Source organism: Moesziomyces antarcticus (genome assembly GCF_000747765.1).
Source record: "Moesziomyces antarcticus DNA, scaffold: scaffold_v10002, strain JCM 10317, whole genome shotgun sequence".
In the NCBI taxonomy this organism is placed as follows: Eukaryota; Fungi; Basidiomycota; class Ustilaginomycetes; order Ustilaginales; family Ustilaginaceae; genus Moesziomyces; species Moesziomyces antarcticus.
In genome coordinates, this window is record NW_014639008.1 from 693,867 (window position 1) to 711,297 (window position 17,431).

The 17,431-nt window shown below is 61.8% G+C and overlaps 5 protein-coding genes across 5 annotated transcripts; 2 read left to right on the forward strand and 3 right to left on the reverse strand.

The window, feature by feature from the left end:
* Positions 1-1,258: 1,258 nt before the first annotated feature.
* Positions 1,259-2,572, forward strand: PAN0_002c1149 (actin/actin-like protein; the record flags this gene model as incomplete). The annotated part of the gene is made up of 1 exon (XM_014803316.1): positions 1,259-2,572. One exon carries the CDS (start codon positions 1,259-1,261, stop codon positions 2,570-2,572), a length of 1,314 nt encoding a protein of 437 aa, XP_014658802.1.
* Positions 2,573-2,699: 127 nt separating this feature from the next.
* On the reverse strand, positions 2,700-7,976 carry PAN0_002d1150 (ARM repeat-containing protein; the record flags this gene model as incomplete). The annotated part of the gene is made up of 1 exon (XM_014803317.1): positions 2,700-7,976. The coding sequence occupies one exon, from the start codon at positions 7,974-7,976 to the stop codon at positions 2,700-2,702; it is 5,277 nt and encodes a 1,758-aa protein (XP_014658803.1).
* A 663-nt stretch (positions 7,977-8,639) lies between these two features.
* Positions 8,640-13,571, reverse strand: PAN0_002d1151 (uncharacterized protein; the record flags this gene model as incomplete). The annotated part of the gene is made up of 1 exon (XM_014803318.1): positions 8,640-13,571. One exon carries the CDS (start codon positions 13,569-13,571, stop codon positions 8,640-8,642), a length of 4,932 nt encoding a protein of 1,643 aa, XP_014658804.1.
* A 710-nt stretch (positions 13,572-14,281) lies between these two features.
* PAN0_002c1152 (N-acetyltransferase NAT13) lies at positions 14,282-14,932 on the forward strand (the record flags this gene model as incomplete). Its single annotated transcript, XM_014803319.1, has 1 exon — positions 14,282-14,932. The coding sequence occupies one exon, from the start codon at positions 14,282-14,284 to the stop codon at positions 14,930-14,932; it is 651 nt and encodes a 216-aa protein (XP_014658805.1).
* A 215-nt stretch (positions 14,933-15,147) lies between these two features.
* Positions 15,148-16,926, reverse strand: PAN0_002d1153 (uncharacterized protein; the record flags this gene model as incomplete). The annotated part of the gene is made up of 1 exon (XM_014803320.1): positions 15,148-16,926. The coding sequence occupies one exon, from the start codon at positions 16,924-16,926 to the stop codon at positions 15,148-15,150; it is 1,779 nt and encodes a 592-aa protein (XP_014658806.1).
* Between the last annotated feature and the right edge of the window lie 505 nt (positions 16,927-17,431).

Below are 17,431 nucleotides of genomic sequence, written 5' to 3' on the forward strand. Positions count from 1 at the left end.
TAACGAGTTGGGATGCGATGTGATGTGCGGGCGATGAGGAGGTTGGTGGGGAGGAGTGGGATGAGGAAAGTGGGATGAGAGGAGGAGATATATAGAGGGGAGGCCGAGGCGGAAGCGTAAGCTGTCAGCATCGAAGCGACGGCCCGGTCGGCCAGAGACGAGCTCAGGTCCGCGGTGGTGTGTTGGTGCGTGATGCTGACGGCCAGGGCCCGAGCCGAACCAAACGTCTTGACGATGCCAGACGGCGGCTAGGATGAGACAGAGCCCCGGCCCTACTCTCGACGAAAGCCTCTCGACGAAAGCGGTGCTTGCACTTGATCAACTGCCAACGTCCGCTTGCCGCTTCGGAAATTGCGTCGGAGAAAAAAATGACATGCAGCAGCAAGCGACAGGCAAGAAAAACAAACACAACGCGATTTGGCTTTGCGCATCAGCCGGAATTGCTCTTCCGACTCCTGCTGCGTCGACACAGCCGCACGGCTCGACGCACACGACCTCGTGCCGAGAGGAAAAGCCGGCAGGATCTGCCAAGCCACAGCTCGGAGCTTAGTCGTGATGAACATATTACTGGACCCCGGCAGCCAAGAAAAGCTGGCGGCTGGCCATCTCGGCAAGGCCGTCTGCATTTCCGACGCCGTCGTGCCGCCCCTCGTAGTCATCTTCAACACGCTGCTGTCTCTGTGTGGCGCTGCGTGTCTGCATGCTGACCGCCTGGGGCGCATCGGACCACCACCGACAGCCGTCTCCTTTGCACTCGCGGTGTGCGATACATTGAGTCGTTGCGGCCATTCAGAAGCCACACCTGCATCCAGTGGAGGCAAGCGAGAGTATGCAGAGTGAGGTCACGGCCCTACCGCGAACCATGAACGGGAAGTGAATATGTTAGGCCTCTATAGTCTACATCTCCAAGCAAAAGAATCGGAACCGAGATCGGAGATGCTGGGGTGGAGTGTAAGCGGTGCGAGAGCCACGCGGTGGAAGCGCTCGATCTGGGCCGATGGCAGCAGCAGCAGCAGCAGCAGCGCACGGGCACTTGGATTCGCAGGCAGAGGCAGCTGCCCCAGCAGTGAGGCCAGCACTGCCCACCGCACACACCACCTAAAGCAGCAATCCGCGCTCCACACTCCACCGCACCCTCCATCCACACTCGATCGCAGCCCCGCCTTCCCTTATTCATCCTGCAACTGCGCGGCGCGGCGACTTCCTTCCTCTTCTTCCAAACCGCCACTGCCCTCGCATTCACACCATCTTGCCCACCATGTCGCGCTCCAACGTCATCGTGCTCGACAATGGTACCGGCTACACCAAGATGGGCTTCGCCGGCAACTCGGATCCATCCTTCGTCTTCCCCACCGCCATTGCGACTCGCACCACCGCAGCGGGCTCCTCTGGCGGGGCCGGTTCGCGGCCATCCGTGCCCAGCAAACCAGGAGGACTTTCCTCCTCCTCCTCGCTCGCCTCCAAACGCGGTATCGAAGACCTCGACTTCTTCATCGGTGACGAGGCCTATGCAAACGCAAAGACCTACCAAGTGGACCAGCCCATTCGCCACGGTCTCATCGAAAACTGGGACCACATGGAGCGCTTCTGGGAGCAGTGCATCTTCAAGTACCTCCGTGCAGAGCCAGAGGACCACTACTTTATGCTCACCGAGCCCCCGCTCAATCCGCCCGAGAACCGCGAGAACACCGCAGAGATCATGTTCGAGTCTTTCAACATCAAGGGCCTCTACATCGCCGTCCAGGCCGTCCTCGCGCTCGCCGCTTCCTGGACCTCCAACAAGGTCACCGACCGCACGCTCACCGGCACCGTCATCGACTCGGGCGACGGCGTCACCCACGTCATCCCCGTCGCAGAGGGCTACGTCATCGGCTCGGCCATCAAGCACATCCCCATCGCCGGTCGCGACATCACCTATTTTGTTCAGCAGCTCCTCCGCGAGCGTGGCGAGGCTGCCAACATCCCGCCCGAGGACTCGCGCCGTGTCGCCGAAAAGATCAAGGAGGACTACTCGTACGTGTGCCAGGACATCGTGCGCGAGTTCCGCCGCTACGACGAGGACCCCTACAAGTACTTTGAGCGCTTCCAGGGCGAACACACCGTCACCGGCCGCAAGTACGAGGTCGACGTCGGCTACGAACGCTTCCTCGCACCCGAGATCTTCTTCAACCCGGAAATCGCCTCGTCCGACTTCCTCACGCCGCTCCCCGAGGTCGTCGACGGCGTGATCCAGCAGAGCCCCATCGACGTGCGTCGTGGGCTGTACAAGAACATCGTGCTCAGTGGTGGTAGCACCATGTTCCAGCACTTTGGCCAGAGACTCAAGAAGGACCTGCGTGCGATCGTCGACCAGCGTCTGGCAGCAAGCGAGACCGCAAGTGGAAGCCTCATGCGCTCCTCGGGTCTCGACGTCAACGTCATCTCCCACAAGATGCAGCGCTATGCCGTGTGGTACGGCGGAAGCCTCCTCGGCAGTCTGCCAGACTTCTACTCGTACTGCTACAACAAGCAGGACTACGAAGAACACGGCCCCTCGATCGTACGCAAGTTCTCCGTCTTTGGAAGCGTCTAACTCTGGCCTCGCTTCCCACTCTTGCCAACACTGTGCTGGTCGATGCTTTGATACACTTGTGAATGAAAAAGAAAAGGCACTTTGACGATTGAGTCGAGGCGTGTGTAGAGGTGTGATGTGCGGGGATCTACTCCCACACTCGGATTGCGCCTGATCGGTCCGCAGCGACAATGGCACGGAACGGCGCTTCCAACACGCCCACGGCCGTGACTGCGTCTGTGTGCGTTCTGGCCATGGCGGCATGCGCAGTCGCATGTGCAGGCAGCAGGGGCGACTTGAGACGGCCCGCACCCTGCCATGCCATCGTATGCACAAATCGAGCCGTCGTGCCAGCGCTCGGCGCAGCTGCCGTGAACTGCGACTGCACCTCCGAGACACCGGCGCCGGCAGCTGCAAGCTGGGGAGCCACGCCGAATACGGCACTTTTGTCTGGCCGACCCAGGTCCCAGAAGCGCAGGCGCGCATCCGAGCCGGCTGTAATCATGTACCCACCTGGCCCGCCGGCCGCAGCGGGGGGCTCGGACGTCGTAAGCTTGCCAACGTCGAGCCAGCCACCGCCGTCTTCGGTCTGCGCGTCGCCGGTCTCGTCCCGTGTGGACGAGGGAGCGGGCGTGGCGGAAAGCGTGGAGCTCGAGTAGCCGTCCAGGCTGACATACAGCGCTTTGACTGCACATCTCGCCGCCGATGCCGCCGAGTCCGGCTGGCGGGCGAAGGGGTCCGTGTCTCCAGCGACTGGCGGTTGCGTTTGGCGTAGCAGTCTCTCGATCGCCGCTGCTGCACCCGTCAGCGCCGCGTCGTTCGCCCCGTCACCACCCGCGCCAGCCTCAGGCACCGGCGTCAGCTTGGTCGATCGCCCGCTCGTCTCGCCACCCTCGGCGTCGGTGCGCGCTTCAAACGTCTCGACGCGCAGCCCACGGTCAATGTCCCACGTCTCGACCATGACCTCGGGCTGCTCGACGCGCGCCGCACCCGCCTCGAGATTCGCCTGCCCCACGCGTTCGAACGCCACCAGCACCCACCTGCCGCGTCCCTTGGACGGATGGATGGCGATCTGGTTCACCCTGCACAGCACGCCCGCCTGCGTCGGCGCCACCTGCCACGCCCGCAGCCTCAAGCCGAAGCGCAGATCCCACAGACACACCACGCCCGCCAGCGTGCCCAAGAGCAGCCAAGCCTTCTTGCGGTCCACGCACAGACACGTGATCGGCCCGTACTCGACCGGATTGCGCAGCGTCTGCAGCACCTGCATCGTGCGCAGATCCAGGATCGTCAGCCGGCTCAGCGACGTGCCCAGGATGAGGTGCGAGGCTGTCTCGGTGCTGCTCTGCACGAGGCAGTTGGCGTACTCGTCTGGCGTGCTCAGCTGGAAGTTGGACACCAGCTTCGGCCGACCGTACCGCGGCACCGACGACGTGGACTGCACCATCTCGATGCGCCACACGTGCAGCGAGCCGTCGGTCGCCGTCGACGCAACGCAGTGGCTGCCTTCGATCGCAATCACGCCCGTGATGGCGCCCTTTTGCGCCGCGTACGTAGCGCGCGACTTGGACGTCACATTCTTCTCGAGCCGCGCCGTGTCCCACACCTTGAGTGTACCGTCCGCTGAGCCCGAGACAAAGTAGGCATGGTCCGGCGACAGCGCCAGACACGTCACCGCCGCAGTATGTTCGGTAAAGTAGGCAATCAGCCGGCCTTCCGGTCGGCGCTTGCTGCTGCTCGAAGTTGGCACGCGCGGCAGCGTCGAGCTCCGGTTCCAGCCGCCACCGCGGCGCCGCGCCACACCCGCTTGGACCTTGGGTCCGAGCTCCGGCCGGTCCCGGAACGAATCTAAGTACACCGCCTCGAGATGCGCGCGGATGTACGGGTCATTGCCATCATAGGTGCTGGTGAAGGTTGTGCCCGAGCCACCATCGACCGGAGCTGCTGCGCCGAGTTTGGCCGCGTCGCCGCCCCGGACCGTGGATGCCCGCGAGCCTGTCGGCGTCGGCCGTGTAGATGCCTGTGCATTCGCTGCGTGCAGCTTACGCGCCCGCGCCGAGGCTTCCGTCATCGTTCCCGTAGCTGTGAACGCCGTCGACGCCACCGCCGGACTTGCTTTTCCGACGCCCAGTCGCGCCTGAGCCTGCTGCGACAGCGCGCTCGGCGAGCTCGGCGCTGCATGGCTGCGGTGCTTTGCCTCGGAGTGCTCTTCCTGCAAGCTCGACAGTCGCGTCGAGAACGTCGATGGCTGCGAGTCGCCGATCTGTGCTGCAGCCATCCTCCGCCTCATGTCCGCAATGGGTCCGCCCAGCGAGCCCTCGCTCGCCGTCCGCTGGCCCTGCAGCCGCCTCCGCGCCACCTGCGCCGAAAACGACTCGTCGTCCTGCGACCGGAACGTGCCAGTATACGCACTGGCACCTTCGCTCGCCGACGCCGCGGCGCGCGTGTCGGTCTTGGCGCTGAAAAAGATCGTCTGGGGCGTAATGCCGTCGAGCGACTGAGGCTCTATGATGGCCTTGGGATGGGCGCGTGTAGCATCAGCGCTGGCGCCGGAGCCCGCGGCCGGGCTTGTAGCGTCCCAGTCGGCATTGACGTGCACCTTGGAGCCCTGCCGCGAGAGGCGGCGGATGATGCCACGCAGAGCGACGAGTTTGATCTCGTCGTCGTCCTCCATACCCAGACTTCGAAGCCGGTCGCGGAAGCGGTCATCTTCCTCGGTGCGACCCGTCGCAGTGGAAATGACCTCGCGTCCGCTCTTGCCGAGCAGAAGTCCGACGCCTTCAGTGGCGAGCCCGTTTTTGAGGCCAGCTTGCTCCTTGCCCTCGGTGGCGCTCTTCCAGAACGCCGACTGGGATGACTGGGATGCCCATGTCAGGGCGGCCGAGAAGACGGGTCGCGACAGAGGAGGCTTGGCCATCTCGAGCAGGTTGGTCTCGCTAAACTCGTGCACATCTGCACGTAACAGCGACCTTAAGGAAGGGTAGAGCACCGCCCAAACATCGACGTCCTCTAGTTTGGTCGCCGCGGCTGCAATCAGTCCCGCAACTGCCTGACGCAGCCACAGATTCGGATGGCACAAGAATCCGAGCGTCGTGCTGAGGAGCGTTAGGATGCGCTCTCGATCCAGCAGGTCTCTCTCGGTCATGGTGCGCAGGCCATTAATGACGCGGTACACGACGTTCTCCTCTGCATCCGACAGCGCCTGGGTCATGAGCGGCAGGATGTACTCCTCCAGGCTGCGCGTTCCCGATACCTCGGCTACATCGACGATGATATCGAAGAATGCCTCGCGCAGGAGCCAGTTGCGGTCGTTGAGATAGGTGATCATATGGCTCAGCATGACGTCGTTGGTCTTGGCCGTGCCAAAGAACCTGCACAGCGGCGCAATACCCGCCAGCAGCGCGCGTTTGACCGACGCCGATGGATCGGTGAGCAGCGTCACGATGAGCTCCTGCAGCAGCGCCTGGAACGTGCGCAGCTGCTCGTCGTAGTTGGCCTCGCTCGGCTGATCGTCGACGAATCCGCCGTTGAGGTCGCTTTCGACCGCGAAGAGGCCTTCAGCCCTCATGGCCTGCGACATTTGCAGAAAGCGCTCGGCCGTCTCGGCCAAAGGTACGATGGACGCCGCGAACGTACACCGCACAGGGGTGGATGGATCGAGCCCGAGCTGTTTGATGTTGGGCATGATGTACTCTGCAAAGATGTTGGCGTTGGACGGCGTCACGATCCTCACGAGCATCAGCGTCTGCACGCACGTGCGGATCGCTGCCATCCTCACCTGCGACGACGTGTCGTTGAACAGCGACATGGCGAACGGCAGCACCCGATCGAGCTTGGTCTGGTCGGTGAGCCACCGCGTAGAGAGGTGAACGAGCAGCTCGAGTGCGTGGATCTTGGACGACGGTCGCACACAGTTGCGCAGGTTGGCCAAAATCACGGACAGGATCAGCTGGGCTGTCCCGTCCGTGTCTGCAGATGCGCTGCTGAGCGTCGCTTTCTGTATCGGCATGCCGGGGATGCAAAGATGCATCGGGAAGACGTCGTCCAATTCGTGGGTGCCGGAGCGTACGTCCTCTGCCGTATCGCCCTCGTGCGGCGGTTGAAAGCTCGACTGGAGACCGAAGCGGCCAAGGACGCCGTTGATGCGCGCCGCCAGCCCGCTTGGGCCGGCATTCGGATCCGAGGTATCGGTGCGATTCACATCGTCGTCAAAGTAGCGCACGACCGTCGCCCACTCCTCGTACAGCTTCTCGATGCGTTCGTCACTCTCTGCACGTTGCATTTGGCGCGGGCTCGGCTCCGATCTCAACGAGACGGCGGTGGCGGAGGCGTTGGATCCGCTGGCTGCGCTATCGACAGACGAGACTCCACCGCCAGCCTGCTGGAGTGCAGCGGGCGAAGTCCTTTGCAGCTCAACGAGGTACTCGTGCAGGAAGTCTGGGACTGCAGGCGGGAAGACCGAGCCCCGACCTTCAGCCAGGTACTCCTTGAATGTCTTGCGGTCTTTCGGATCGAGCGCGACCATGCCGCGCACGAGCTCGCGCACCGCATCGTCGGAGATGGTGGCGAGCATGGCGTCCAGATCAAAGATGCCTTCGCGGTACTTGAAGAGCTGGCTCAGCGTAAACGTCGGAGCGCCCTCGCGCCACAGCTCTGCGATGACGCATCCTAGCGAGAAGACGTCCATGGCCTGCGTTACCTTGCCGCTGCGTCGGCCCATGCCGAGCACGTCCGCCTTGAGCTCACCAAGCCGATCGGACGCGTCCTGGCCGCCTGCATCCATGCGCATCTCGCCTGGGGCATACTTCGAGTCTGCCGCGTAGAAGCGTTCGGGCGCGATGTAGCAAGTCCTTCTGCCGGACGTGTCGAAGAAGAAGGAAAAGTCGGACGGGTCGTCGAGCGGGAGGTAGGTGGGTTTGAACGACGACGCAAAGTCCGTCACGTAGACCATAAGCGAAGTGGTGACGAGGATGTTCTCGCACTTGAGATCGCCGTGGGCAATGTTGCGCTCGTGAGCGTCGCTCATGGCGTGCAAAAGTTGGAAGGTGATCCATCGCTTCTCGACCGAGCTGAGGAAGGGTCGGGTGCTGATGCGGTCGTACAGGTTGCTGTGAAGCCATTGGCGGATGAGGTAGCCTGCACGTTCGGTCTCGACGACTTTTTGGTAGGTGAGCACGTTGGGGACATCGGCCAGTGACTCGCGCTCGATGCGGATGTGTTTGACGAGGCTCTTGAGGGTCATTGACGGATCGGGCTTGACGAAGGCTTTCACCACGATGGGACCGAGGCGGTGGCGGGCACGCACAGCACGGAGGAATCTTGAGTTGCCGATGCCCTTGTCATATTGGATATCGTTGCCGACTTCTGAGACCAGGTTGCCAATGCCCGCCATCCGGGCGGTCGCGCTCGAGTGTGTGTTCCCCATTTTGAGTGTGTCGGCGACCTGATCGAACGAGCCGGCACTGTAAGGCAGGTGTAGCTGAGAAAGTCGCCGGTGTCATGCAGCCTACCAGGTGGCTTAAGCCTGCTAGGAGCGTCGCTGAAGAGCGCGTGCCGTGGCCAAGCTAGATGCTGGCGCTGATCATCGCGGGCTACTCGATTCTGCTGGTGCAAGGCGAGCCGACTGAGAGCTCGCAAGGTTGATGTTGCCGGCTGCGACGGAAGGTATTGTCTGATGCCGAGGTGAGCTGAGCCCAACGCGCTACGTCCCGCAGCAAGCAGGCGAAAGGGTGGGATGTTCCGGTCGAGAACGCAGATGGTGGTGGCTGAGCAGGACCGTTCAGGGTCCGATCAGAGGAGTGGGGTCGTGCGCTTCATTTCGCGTCTGCGCGTGCAAGCGTGTGTTGCTTTCCCTCCACCTCTTGCTCCGCTCCCGCATGCAATTCCGCTTCTTCCCCACCGTCCACTGTTGATCATCCATGCAGCTACTGTTCAGAGGATGCCGTGCTGGCTCTCTCACATAGTTTCATCTGGTAGAAGGCAGCGGCAGAGCGCTTACATATCGTGTACGTGATTGTCATTCCGCAGCAGAAAACGCGTGGCACTGTGACAGGTACGCGGTCCAGCACCATGGCCGCGGCTCGAGAACTCAGATCCAGTTGCTCGAGCTCGCCACGGATGGACGTCCCGACGGGCGGCCGCTTAAGCTGCTTCCGTTCGACATGACCGTCCCCGATCGCTGGAATTGCGGAGCATAGCCGCTGGACTTGGCCGGGAGCCCCGTCGGGCTAAGCTCTACGACCTTCTGGAAGTCGAAGGGGATGCGACCGGCGACGCGCTCGCGCTTGGTGAAGATCACCGGGTTCGCATCGGCATCGAGCGCGGCCAGCTGTGCGGCCTCGGACGAAGACGACGTGACGGTGCTGTTGCCGGAGACGTAGTGCAAGTCGTTGCCGCGCATGATCTGGACCAGGCGGCCCGTCAGAGCGTCCCTGACCTCGACAAAGCGCGAGTCGAAAGCAAGCACGTAGTCTCCCGAGAAGGCCACCTGCTTGGGGAAACCTTCCCATTCGATGATCTGCTCCAGCCGCGTCGGCTCGCCCAGTCGATCTACGTAGCACGCAAATGCGTCGTAGCAGAGCAAAAAGTCGCCGTCGCTGGTCTTGTACATGCCCAGCGGCTTGGCGGTCTCCACGCGCTTCTGCAGCTGCTGCACTCGCAAGTCCTCGCGGTTGGCGTGCACAAAGTCCGGGATCGTGCCTGGCAGCAGACTGTCCAGATTCATGATCTCGAAGCCCTTGGCGCAGATGATGCAAAGCTTCGACTTGAGGAACTGGATCGAATACGCCTCGGACGGGATGAAGAACGTCTTGTAGATGCGGAACCAGTCCGAGTTCTTCGAGTCCTTGCCGAACTTGCCAAAGAAGCCCGATCCGGACTTGCCCTCGGGACCACGCGGCGCATTCAGCACGGGCTCGAGCGCGCGGAAAACGCTCTCGTTGGCCTTCTTCTTCATGTAAATGAGCAGCGTGCGGTCCTTGAGCACACCGACGTTGAAGAAGAGCACGTCGCGGTTGCCGCTGAGCTTCTGGGGCGGCCGCAGCGAAGAATTGCTGCTCGACGTCGTCGGCACCAGCGCCTCGAGGCTGTACGAGATGAGCACCTTGTCCGCCAGCACCACAAAGATGCCAAACGACTCGAGCACGGCACACTGCGTGACGTACTTGAGGTGCAGCACCTTGCGCAGCGACTTGGGGTCATTGCGCAGCCCGATCCACACACCGTCTGCGCATCCGACCGCCACGAGCCGTCGTCCGTCCGCGGTCACGAAAGGCACCGCACACGTGACACGGCCGTGGAAGACGCTCGGATCGACGCCTGGCACAGGCCTGTCTGGCTCCAAGCTAATCGCAGGAGGGATGGCAAAGATTTCGTCGCTCAGCACTTGCTGGTCGAACACCCGGTTGCTGTCTTGCATCGCCATGCGCAGGCCGATGGCTTCGTCCAGCTTGGCCTTCCACTGGTCCCTCGCATCTTTCGACGGCGCATACAGTGCGATGGGCTCGATCTTGCCTCCCAAATGTGAGATGGTGAAGGGCCAAAAATCGCGGGCTTCGCGCTCTCGGCTGATATGGAAGTTGCTCAGGCCGATGGAGCGAGAGATGGACGACTCCGTGAGACCGGTGACCTCGAGCATCTCCACCGGGATGGGTCGTTTGGCCAGCACGAAGCGCGCTCCCGCTGTCGTAGACGAGGATGCAACGTTCGAAAGATCGTCATCGGGACCTTCAGCGATCCTCTTCTGCTTGGTGACGATGAAGTAGTTGTCGAAGAGGATGGCCAGCAGCTCGGTCCAGTCGAAGTCGAATGCGTCTGGCTTGCGCAGCACGCGGCCCTGATGGATGAGCTGGCGTTCCGGGTTGAGCAGATCCATGTCGATGGCATGCTTGTTGCGCTTCGCCGACAGATTGTACGCGTACTCTCGGATCTTGACCTTGAGCTCTGCCGACTCGACACCCGTCTGGGCGGTCTTGCACTGGTCATTGATGATGTCGATGGCGTTCTGCAGGCTGTCGCGGTCGTTGTTGCCGTCCTCTGTCTTTTTGAGGATCGACTCGAGATGCAAGTGGTACCTCTGCAGACGTGCTGGCGGGCGAAAGAGAAAGTTCTCAAGCGGGTGCTTGTGCGCTGCAGGATGACGCCTGCAGGCTTCCACGAACGCCTTGAAGCGAGGATTCACCGACATCTCGCGCTTGACACGGCTGATGGCGAGCGGATAGTTGATGAGGTAAGTTGTGTAAGCATCGCCCCAGTCGAGCGCTGCGCTGAGGAAGAGGTCACCGATTGTCTGAATGATTGGGTTCTCCTCCCTCTGACGGATGTGGAGTCGCTCTACCAAAGCTCGAATGTGGATCGCCAGCTCGCGATGGTTGCCAAAAACTTCGCGGATGAAGTCGTCCCGCTCCGGCCCGATCGGCAGCGGAGGTGGGTCACCGGCATCGCTGGGCTTCTGGAGGCCCTGTACGAACAACGATTCCAAGAGCTCGAGATCCGCCAGGAATTCTTCCTCCTTCTGAATCGTTTCGAGAATGGCATTCTGGCGGGCGATCTCAGCCTGAGGGATGTTTTTGAGCAACTCCGGAGGAACAAGCTCGGCCCATGCCTTCTTCTGAGCCTGATCTGCGGTGATCCCGCCGTCCAAGACGCCGCCGAGCCTCGCCGCCTTACTGTCCGAGTCAGTGACTGTCAAACGCAGGGGGCTTGTGGCCGAGTTTGAACACGACGGACTGTAGCAGGCCGACGCGCGACCCGGACTACAGAGCGGGCTGTAGCAGCGAGTCAGGGGAGTAAAGACACCGTTGGGCAAATCATCGAGATCGGTGCTGGCCGGCTTGCGAGCTTGGTCGGCGGCGGCGCCACCGACAGAAAAGCCGAGACTCGAGTCGAAGGCGGCGTTGTGATTCAGACCGGCTGTCCAATCGTCGGGGTCGGCTGGTGCTGAGCCCATGTCTGCGAGGCTATCCTCGAGGAAGGTGTATACCTCGTCAACATCGTCTGTGAGCTCCTTCTCGCCCCAATCGACCTCGTGGAAGAAGAGCTGGCTCTTTAGCGATTTTGCCAGCGAAAGGGCGACCTGGCGCACGCTGGTGGCGTCGCCCGACACGACGAGTGCGTGTCGAGACCCGACCGTGTCCGAAAGGAGCAATTTTTGCAACGTGGAGACCACGTCCTTGCCAGTGAAGCTGTTTGGGTAGTCTATGCTGCCTTTGATTTGGACGCCGCGAGGCACGTTGGCGCGCAGGAGAAGCGCGACGGTGGAAAGAAGTGACCACTCGGGCGCTTCCACACGGCTGAAGCGTGGTGCCTCGCGCGAAAGGGCGTGCTCGACCTTGGACCGAGGGCTGTAGACGGGCTCCCAAGCGAGCGAATCGACCCTCTCGTGGCTGTACTTGTCCGCCATCTGGCGCTTCTCGTCGCCTGGACTCGCCGTGCCTCTGGGCTGGGAGGGTGCGCGCGAGATGCTGGCTGGCAGATGCGAGAAGCTGGACTGGTGCTGGAGAGAGTTCTGCGAAGGCATGCGAGCACGGTACACATCGCCGGCTGCGGAGTGATTGCCGTGTCCCGTGGCAGGGTGACCATGCCCCAGGTAGTCACCGCCCTGGACGTTTGGGTTGGCGCCAGGAATGGGGGGCAAGGGCTGGCGGTAGGATCTGCTCGGACGGACGGACAGGTCGGAGGCTTCGCTGCGGGTTCGCTGGCGCAAGCTTTCGCGATCGGAGTTGGCGGCGTTGAGCGAGTCCGGGTCGTAGGAGGAATCGGCGGTGTGCCCCTGCTTGGCAGACGGTGTACGCGAGACGGCGCCACGGCCTGCGTCGGAGCGCTGGTCGTAGTCGCTTCGACCTTGGGCGGGCGATCGAGCATTACGGGCGCTTGCCTGCGTATACGATGGCGAGCGGAAGGACGAGAGGGGCGAAGCGCTTGCACCGTCCCTAGGAGGAGGCGAAAAGGAGCGGTCGAGCGAGGTGGCGGTGGAGGGCAAGGGGCGATGGCCGTAGGAGCTGCTCGGCGTGCCAAATTGGCTGGCAGACGGGCTCCATGAGGGCGCAGCACCGGAGTTGGAGGAAGAAGAGGGCGCGGTACTGTGCTGGGTAGCGGAAGGCGTGACAGGCGGCGACCATGCTGTGGAGGAGGCCGGGGGCGGGGAGACGCTGTTGAAGTAGCCCTGCTGAGAGGCGTACGGATCGACACCATCGGTGCGGTGGCGGAAGGTGGGGGAGAGGGGTCCTGTAGGCGTTCGGGACTGTTCCTGAGCGGCGCCTGGACTAGGGAGGCTGGTGTGCTCCAAAGGGCGGGGTGCAGGGGCGACGGGTAGCGGACGGCTGGCTCGCTGCGATGGGCGATGTGCTGAGCGGTTGTGATCCGATACAGTGCTTTCGTATTGAGAGACTGCATGCTGGAGGGGAGGAACTGGCGCGGATTCGGATGCAAACTGAGAAGATTGATCGATCAGGGGCGTGCCGGTGTCGTCGGTATACAAGCTGATGATGCCACTTGCTGTTGAGACAGGGCGGTCCGAAGGCTCGCTACGACCTGTGTAGTATGATTTGGTCGTAGGAACAGCACTGTAGGTGACTGGATGTGCGCCTTGATGTCTCATAGGCTCTGCTGTGTGGGAATAGCTGGGTAGAGCAGGATTCCGGTTGCTGGACGCCGAAGCGGCGCGTGATGGATAGTATTGCTGCTGCTGCTGCATTGCGGACTGCGTTGATTGGTCGTAAATGTGCATGCGGTCCAGTCGATCTGCAGGATCGTATGAGCTCTGCTGCTGCGGCTGGGCGTATGCTGGCACGGATGCGCCCGGTGCTTGCGACTGTTGGGCGGTCCAAGCGTGACCCTGAGAAGGCTCGGGCTGGCCGTAGGGGTAGCGAGGATCATACGGACCGTATGCCGTCCGAGCGTCGGTATGATAAGGGTCAGAGGCCTGGTCGCGCTGCCGGTCGTAGGAAGAGTGCGAGTACGATCCCTGCGATGCCTGCCGATATGGCCGGCCGTGAGCGTCGTGATGCTGCGACGTCGACATGATTGTGTGCTTCGGGAGAGCCGACACGCTGACCTCGCCTGACTGAGCCGCGCCTCTGCGGTACCTTTGCTGGCGGAAGTGCCGGCGATTCGATCTCTGTATGAGTTCACGATCGGCGAGCTTGAAACACAAATGTCGGCCCAACCGAAGTCATCGAAGTTTCAAGCGCGATTGACCATGGGCGATGGGTCAGGCGACTATCTGGCGTTGGAATCTTCGGCTCGGAGTGGCGCCGACTGGAACGAATGTGATAGCGAGTGAATGTAGGCAGATGAAGTAGACGCGGAGGGTAGGGATAGTGCAAGAAGCTGGCCAAGGCTCGTGCGTAGGAGCCACGCTGCAGCAGTGCACCCGCAAAGCCGCACCTTCGGCCACCTCCAGAGGTGACGGTCTCACATTCACACCGCGGCCGCACCCGCGCGACCCCTCTTTTGCGCAAGGCCGCTGAATCCGCCGCTCATTCGGCCGGGCTGCGCTGAGCCTTCTCAGAAACCCTCCGAAGCGACGCGTTGCAAGAAGTTCGGCATCGCTTTCGGCTGCACGCGAACATCACCTTTCGAGCACGGTAGGTAACGACATCCTTTGCACTGGACTTGCCTCTTCTTCCTCGCACATCCACCGGAAACGACTTCTCCGGCTCGCAAGGCGTAGCTGCTTCACGAACAATCCTCCAAGCGGCCGTTCAACGCCGCACCAGTCTCGACTCTAGCATGACCGCTACTGCTGCCTCCACCTCGTCCTGGCCCCTTCCTGCGATGAGCTACGACTCTCGGCCTGCTGCGCCAGTGCGCTCGCTCCTTCCCAAGCGCATCGACGTTGCGCAACTGACGCCCAACAACCTTGGCCAGCTCCGCAAGCTCAACAGCGTCCTCTTTCCCGTCCAATACTCGGAGCGCTTCTACAAGGACGTCCTCGATCCCGATGCTGCCGAGATCTGCAAGCTGGGCCTCTTCAATGATGTTGCCGTCGGAACCATCTGCTGCCGTCTCGAACCGGTCGACAAGGATACCGTGCGCATCTACATCATGACGCTCGGCGTCCTCGCTCCCTACCGTCGCCTCGGCATCGCTTCGGCCCTCCTCCAGCACGTGCTGGACCACGTCGCGCCAGGCAAGGAGATTCAGATAATCGACAAGGATGCGCCCACGCCCAAGCCCAAGAAGGACAAGAACGGCAAGGAAACCAAGGTCGAATCCACCAAGAAGACCGTCAAGATCAGCCAGATCTATCTGCACGTCCAGACGTCCAACGACGAGGCAAGGACGTTCTACGAAAAATTCGGCTTCAAGGTCGCAGAGACAATAGACAACTACTACCGCCGCATCCAACCCGCCAGTGCATGGGTCCTCCAACTCCAGTAGAGTCACAACTCGCATTCAACACTCTGATTATCCTCTTTGGCAGGATACCATCCGGGCATGCTCTTGCACCGACTCTCTCTTCCACCTCATCTTCCTTTACACATCCTTCCACGCAAAGGTCAGAATGAAAATGAGATTGTACCACTACCTGCAAAATGATGATGCTGTGCTGATGTCCTTGAAGAATTCAACGATTGATGAGTCTGACAGCCTCTTCAGCGGCCGGAAGCGCGCTTGTGCGCCTGCTTGCGGAGCATCTTTTCCCGCTCTCGCTCCATTTCGCGCTGTTCCTCGCGCAGATCCTCCTCCCTCGCCTGGCGCGCGCTCCTCAACTCCTCCTGCAGCACCGAGCCAGCATCCGCCTCCATATCGTCGTCGCTATCCACCATGCGGCTCGCATACTTCTTGCGGTCCTTGCCAAAAATCTTCCAGATCTCGTCTCGGTAGCTCGCCCCGCCCCCACCCGCCTCGTCGTCGCTCATGCCATCGCTCTCGTACTCGTCTTCGTCGTACTCTTCCTCGCTCTCGTACTCGTCGGGCGAGCCTGATCGGCGACGCTCGTCTCGGCGATCGCTGCCGCCAGCAGCGAGCTTCTTCTTCTTCTTCTCCTCCTGCTCGCGGATGAAGCGGTCGCGCGCCGTCTCTCTGCGCGGCGGAGCAGACGCAGGTGGAGACGGCGCTGCAGGACTCGTCTTTGCTTCGGCTGCCACGCGCTTGGCCTGGGGCGCAGCATCTCTTTCGGGCGATCGAGCGGCGCGACCCCGGCCGGACGCGCTCTTCGCCTTTTCCGTGAGTCTCGCCATGACCTCAGGACGTAACGGTGCACCCGGCAGGAAGTCGGCTGGGTCTATACCGCCAGCCGCTCGACCGCCCAAAGGCTTCGGCTCTTTCGGCTGCGCTGGCGCGGGAGGAGCGCCGACGTTGGTCGGCCGCTTTGGAACTGACGGAAGGCCATTCGTCTTTGCTGCCTTCTGCTGTGAAGCACGCGATGCGGATGGCCGATCGTCTTCCGAGCCATAGAGGTCGTCTTTGGAGTCGCTGCCGTCGCCGTTCTCTGCTTCATTCTTGGCCGCCTGTCGTTCTCGATCTTGTTGATCCGACTTGCGCTTCCCTTCCATGGCTCTCTGCCTTCGAAGCAGCGCCGCTTCCCGCTCGCGCTCAGCCTCCGACATGCCCTCCTTCTTGCTCTGCTCCTTCTCCTCTCTCTGCCTGCGAAGGTCGCGCTCGATCTCGTCGATGGAGCGGTGATCGCGCTTCTTGGTGCCGAGTGCGACCAGGCCGTTCTCCTTGGCAAGATGGGCACGCGCGGATGTGCGGTTTGCGTTTGCCGATGCATCGCTCGTGTTGATACTCGAACTCGATCTTGATGTGGACGGTGTTGCCCCGACGCGACTGATGGGTGGCAGCCTGGGAAGCGAGCCAAACTCCCTCGCCCGGCGCATGGCCTGCTTCTCCTCGCGCGTTAATGGCACCGGCTTCCTCTTACTAGCGCTGGACGAAGCAGAAGTCGAAAAGGAAGACTTGCGACTCGGCTTGTCGAAGCGATTTCCGACAAAGTCGTCCTCATCCACCTTGCGCTTCCTGCGCGCGACGGGGTTGCTGTTCGAGTTGGCTTTCAGCTGGCCCGAAAGGTTCTCCCTCCAAGTGGAGCCGGGCTTTTTCAGCTTGTCGGCGTCCGGACGTGACAGTGTCGCGCCTGCACCTCCAGCGAGCTTAGACTTGGCTATGGGATCATCTGTCGCTATGGTCTCGTTTCGAAGCTTCGAAGCTTGCTCCTTGCGCAATCGTTCGCGAGTCTCTTCTTCCTTCTGGCGAGCCATGCGCTGGACTAGGATCTTGCGCTCGCGCTCCTTCTGTTCGCGCTCTTGCGCTTCTCGTGCGGCGCGTTTGGCGGCGGCCTCGCGCTCCTTGTGCTCGCGCTCGCGGTTGAGAGAGGCTTGGTCCTCCTCGGCCTTCCTGAGCGCCATCTCCTTTAATTGTGCGTAGCTCGACATCCTGGCGAAGCTTACGGGCGCGAGAGACCGTTCCTAGAGACCGTTCCTTACTTCACTAGTGATGGTGATGCGATGCAAGCTGGGACATGCAAGTCGCAAGCAGAACGAAAGCTTCGTAGACGGAGCAAACGCGCTGCCAGGCACCGCAGGTCCGTGCCGAGGATGTGCAGACGAGACGTGCCAGCGTTCGCGTGCTAGGCCATTGAGAGTACGAGCCCCTTCCTCTCGATTTGATCTGGCCTGGACGAGCCGTTGGAAAGAATAGCGAATCGAATCGTGACGATGAAAGGGAACTTGACCAAGAAGGCTGGAGAGCGCAGAGCGTGCTTCTCGCACTCGAGTGTTGGAGTGGAGCTGTGGAGCTGTCGGATGAAACGAAATCGGGGCCAACTGCATTCCGATCCCCGAGATCCTGCAGCTGCGACGCGCCGTCCCTTCATAACGCGGCACGGGAAGCAAGCAGAAACAAACACCTCTCGAATTCGGCTCGTAAGCGTGTCATGTG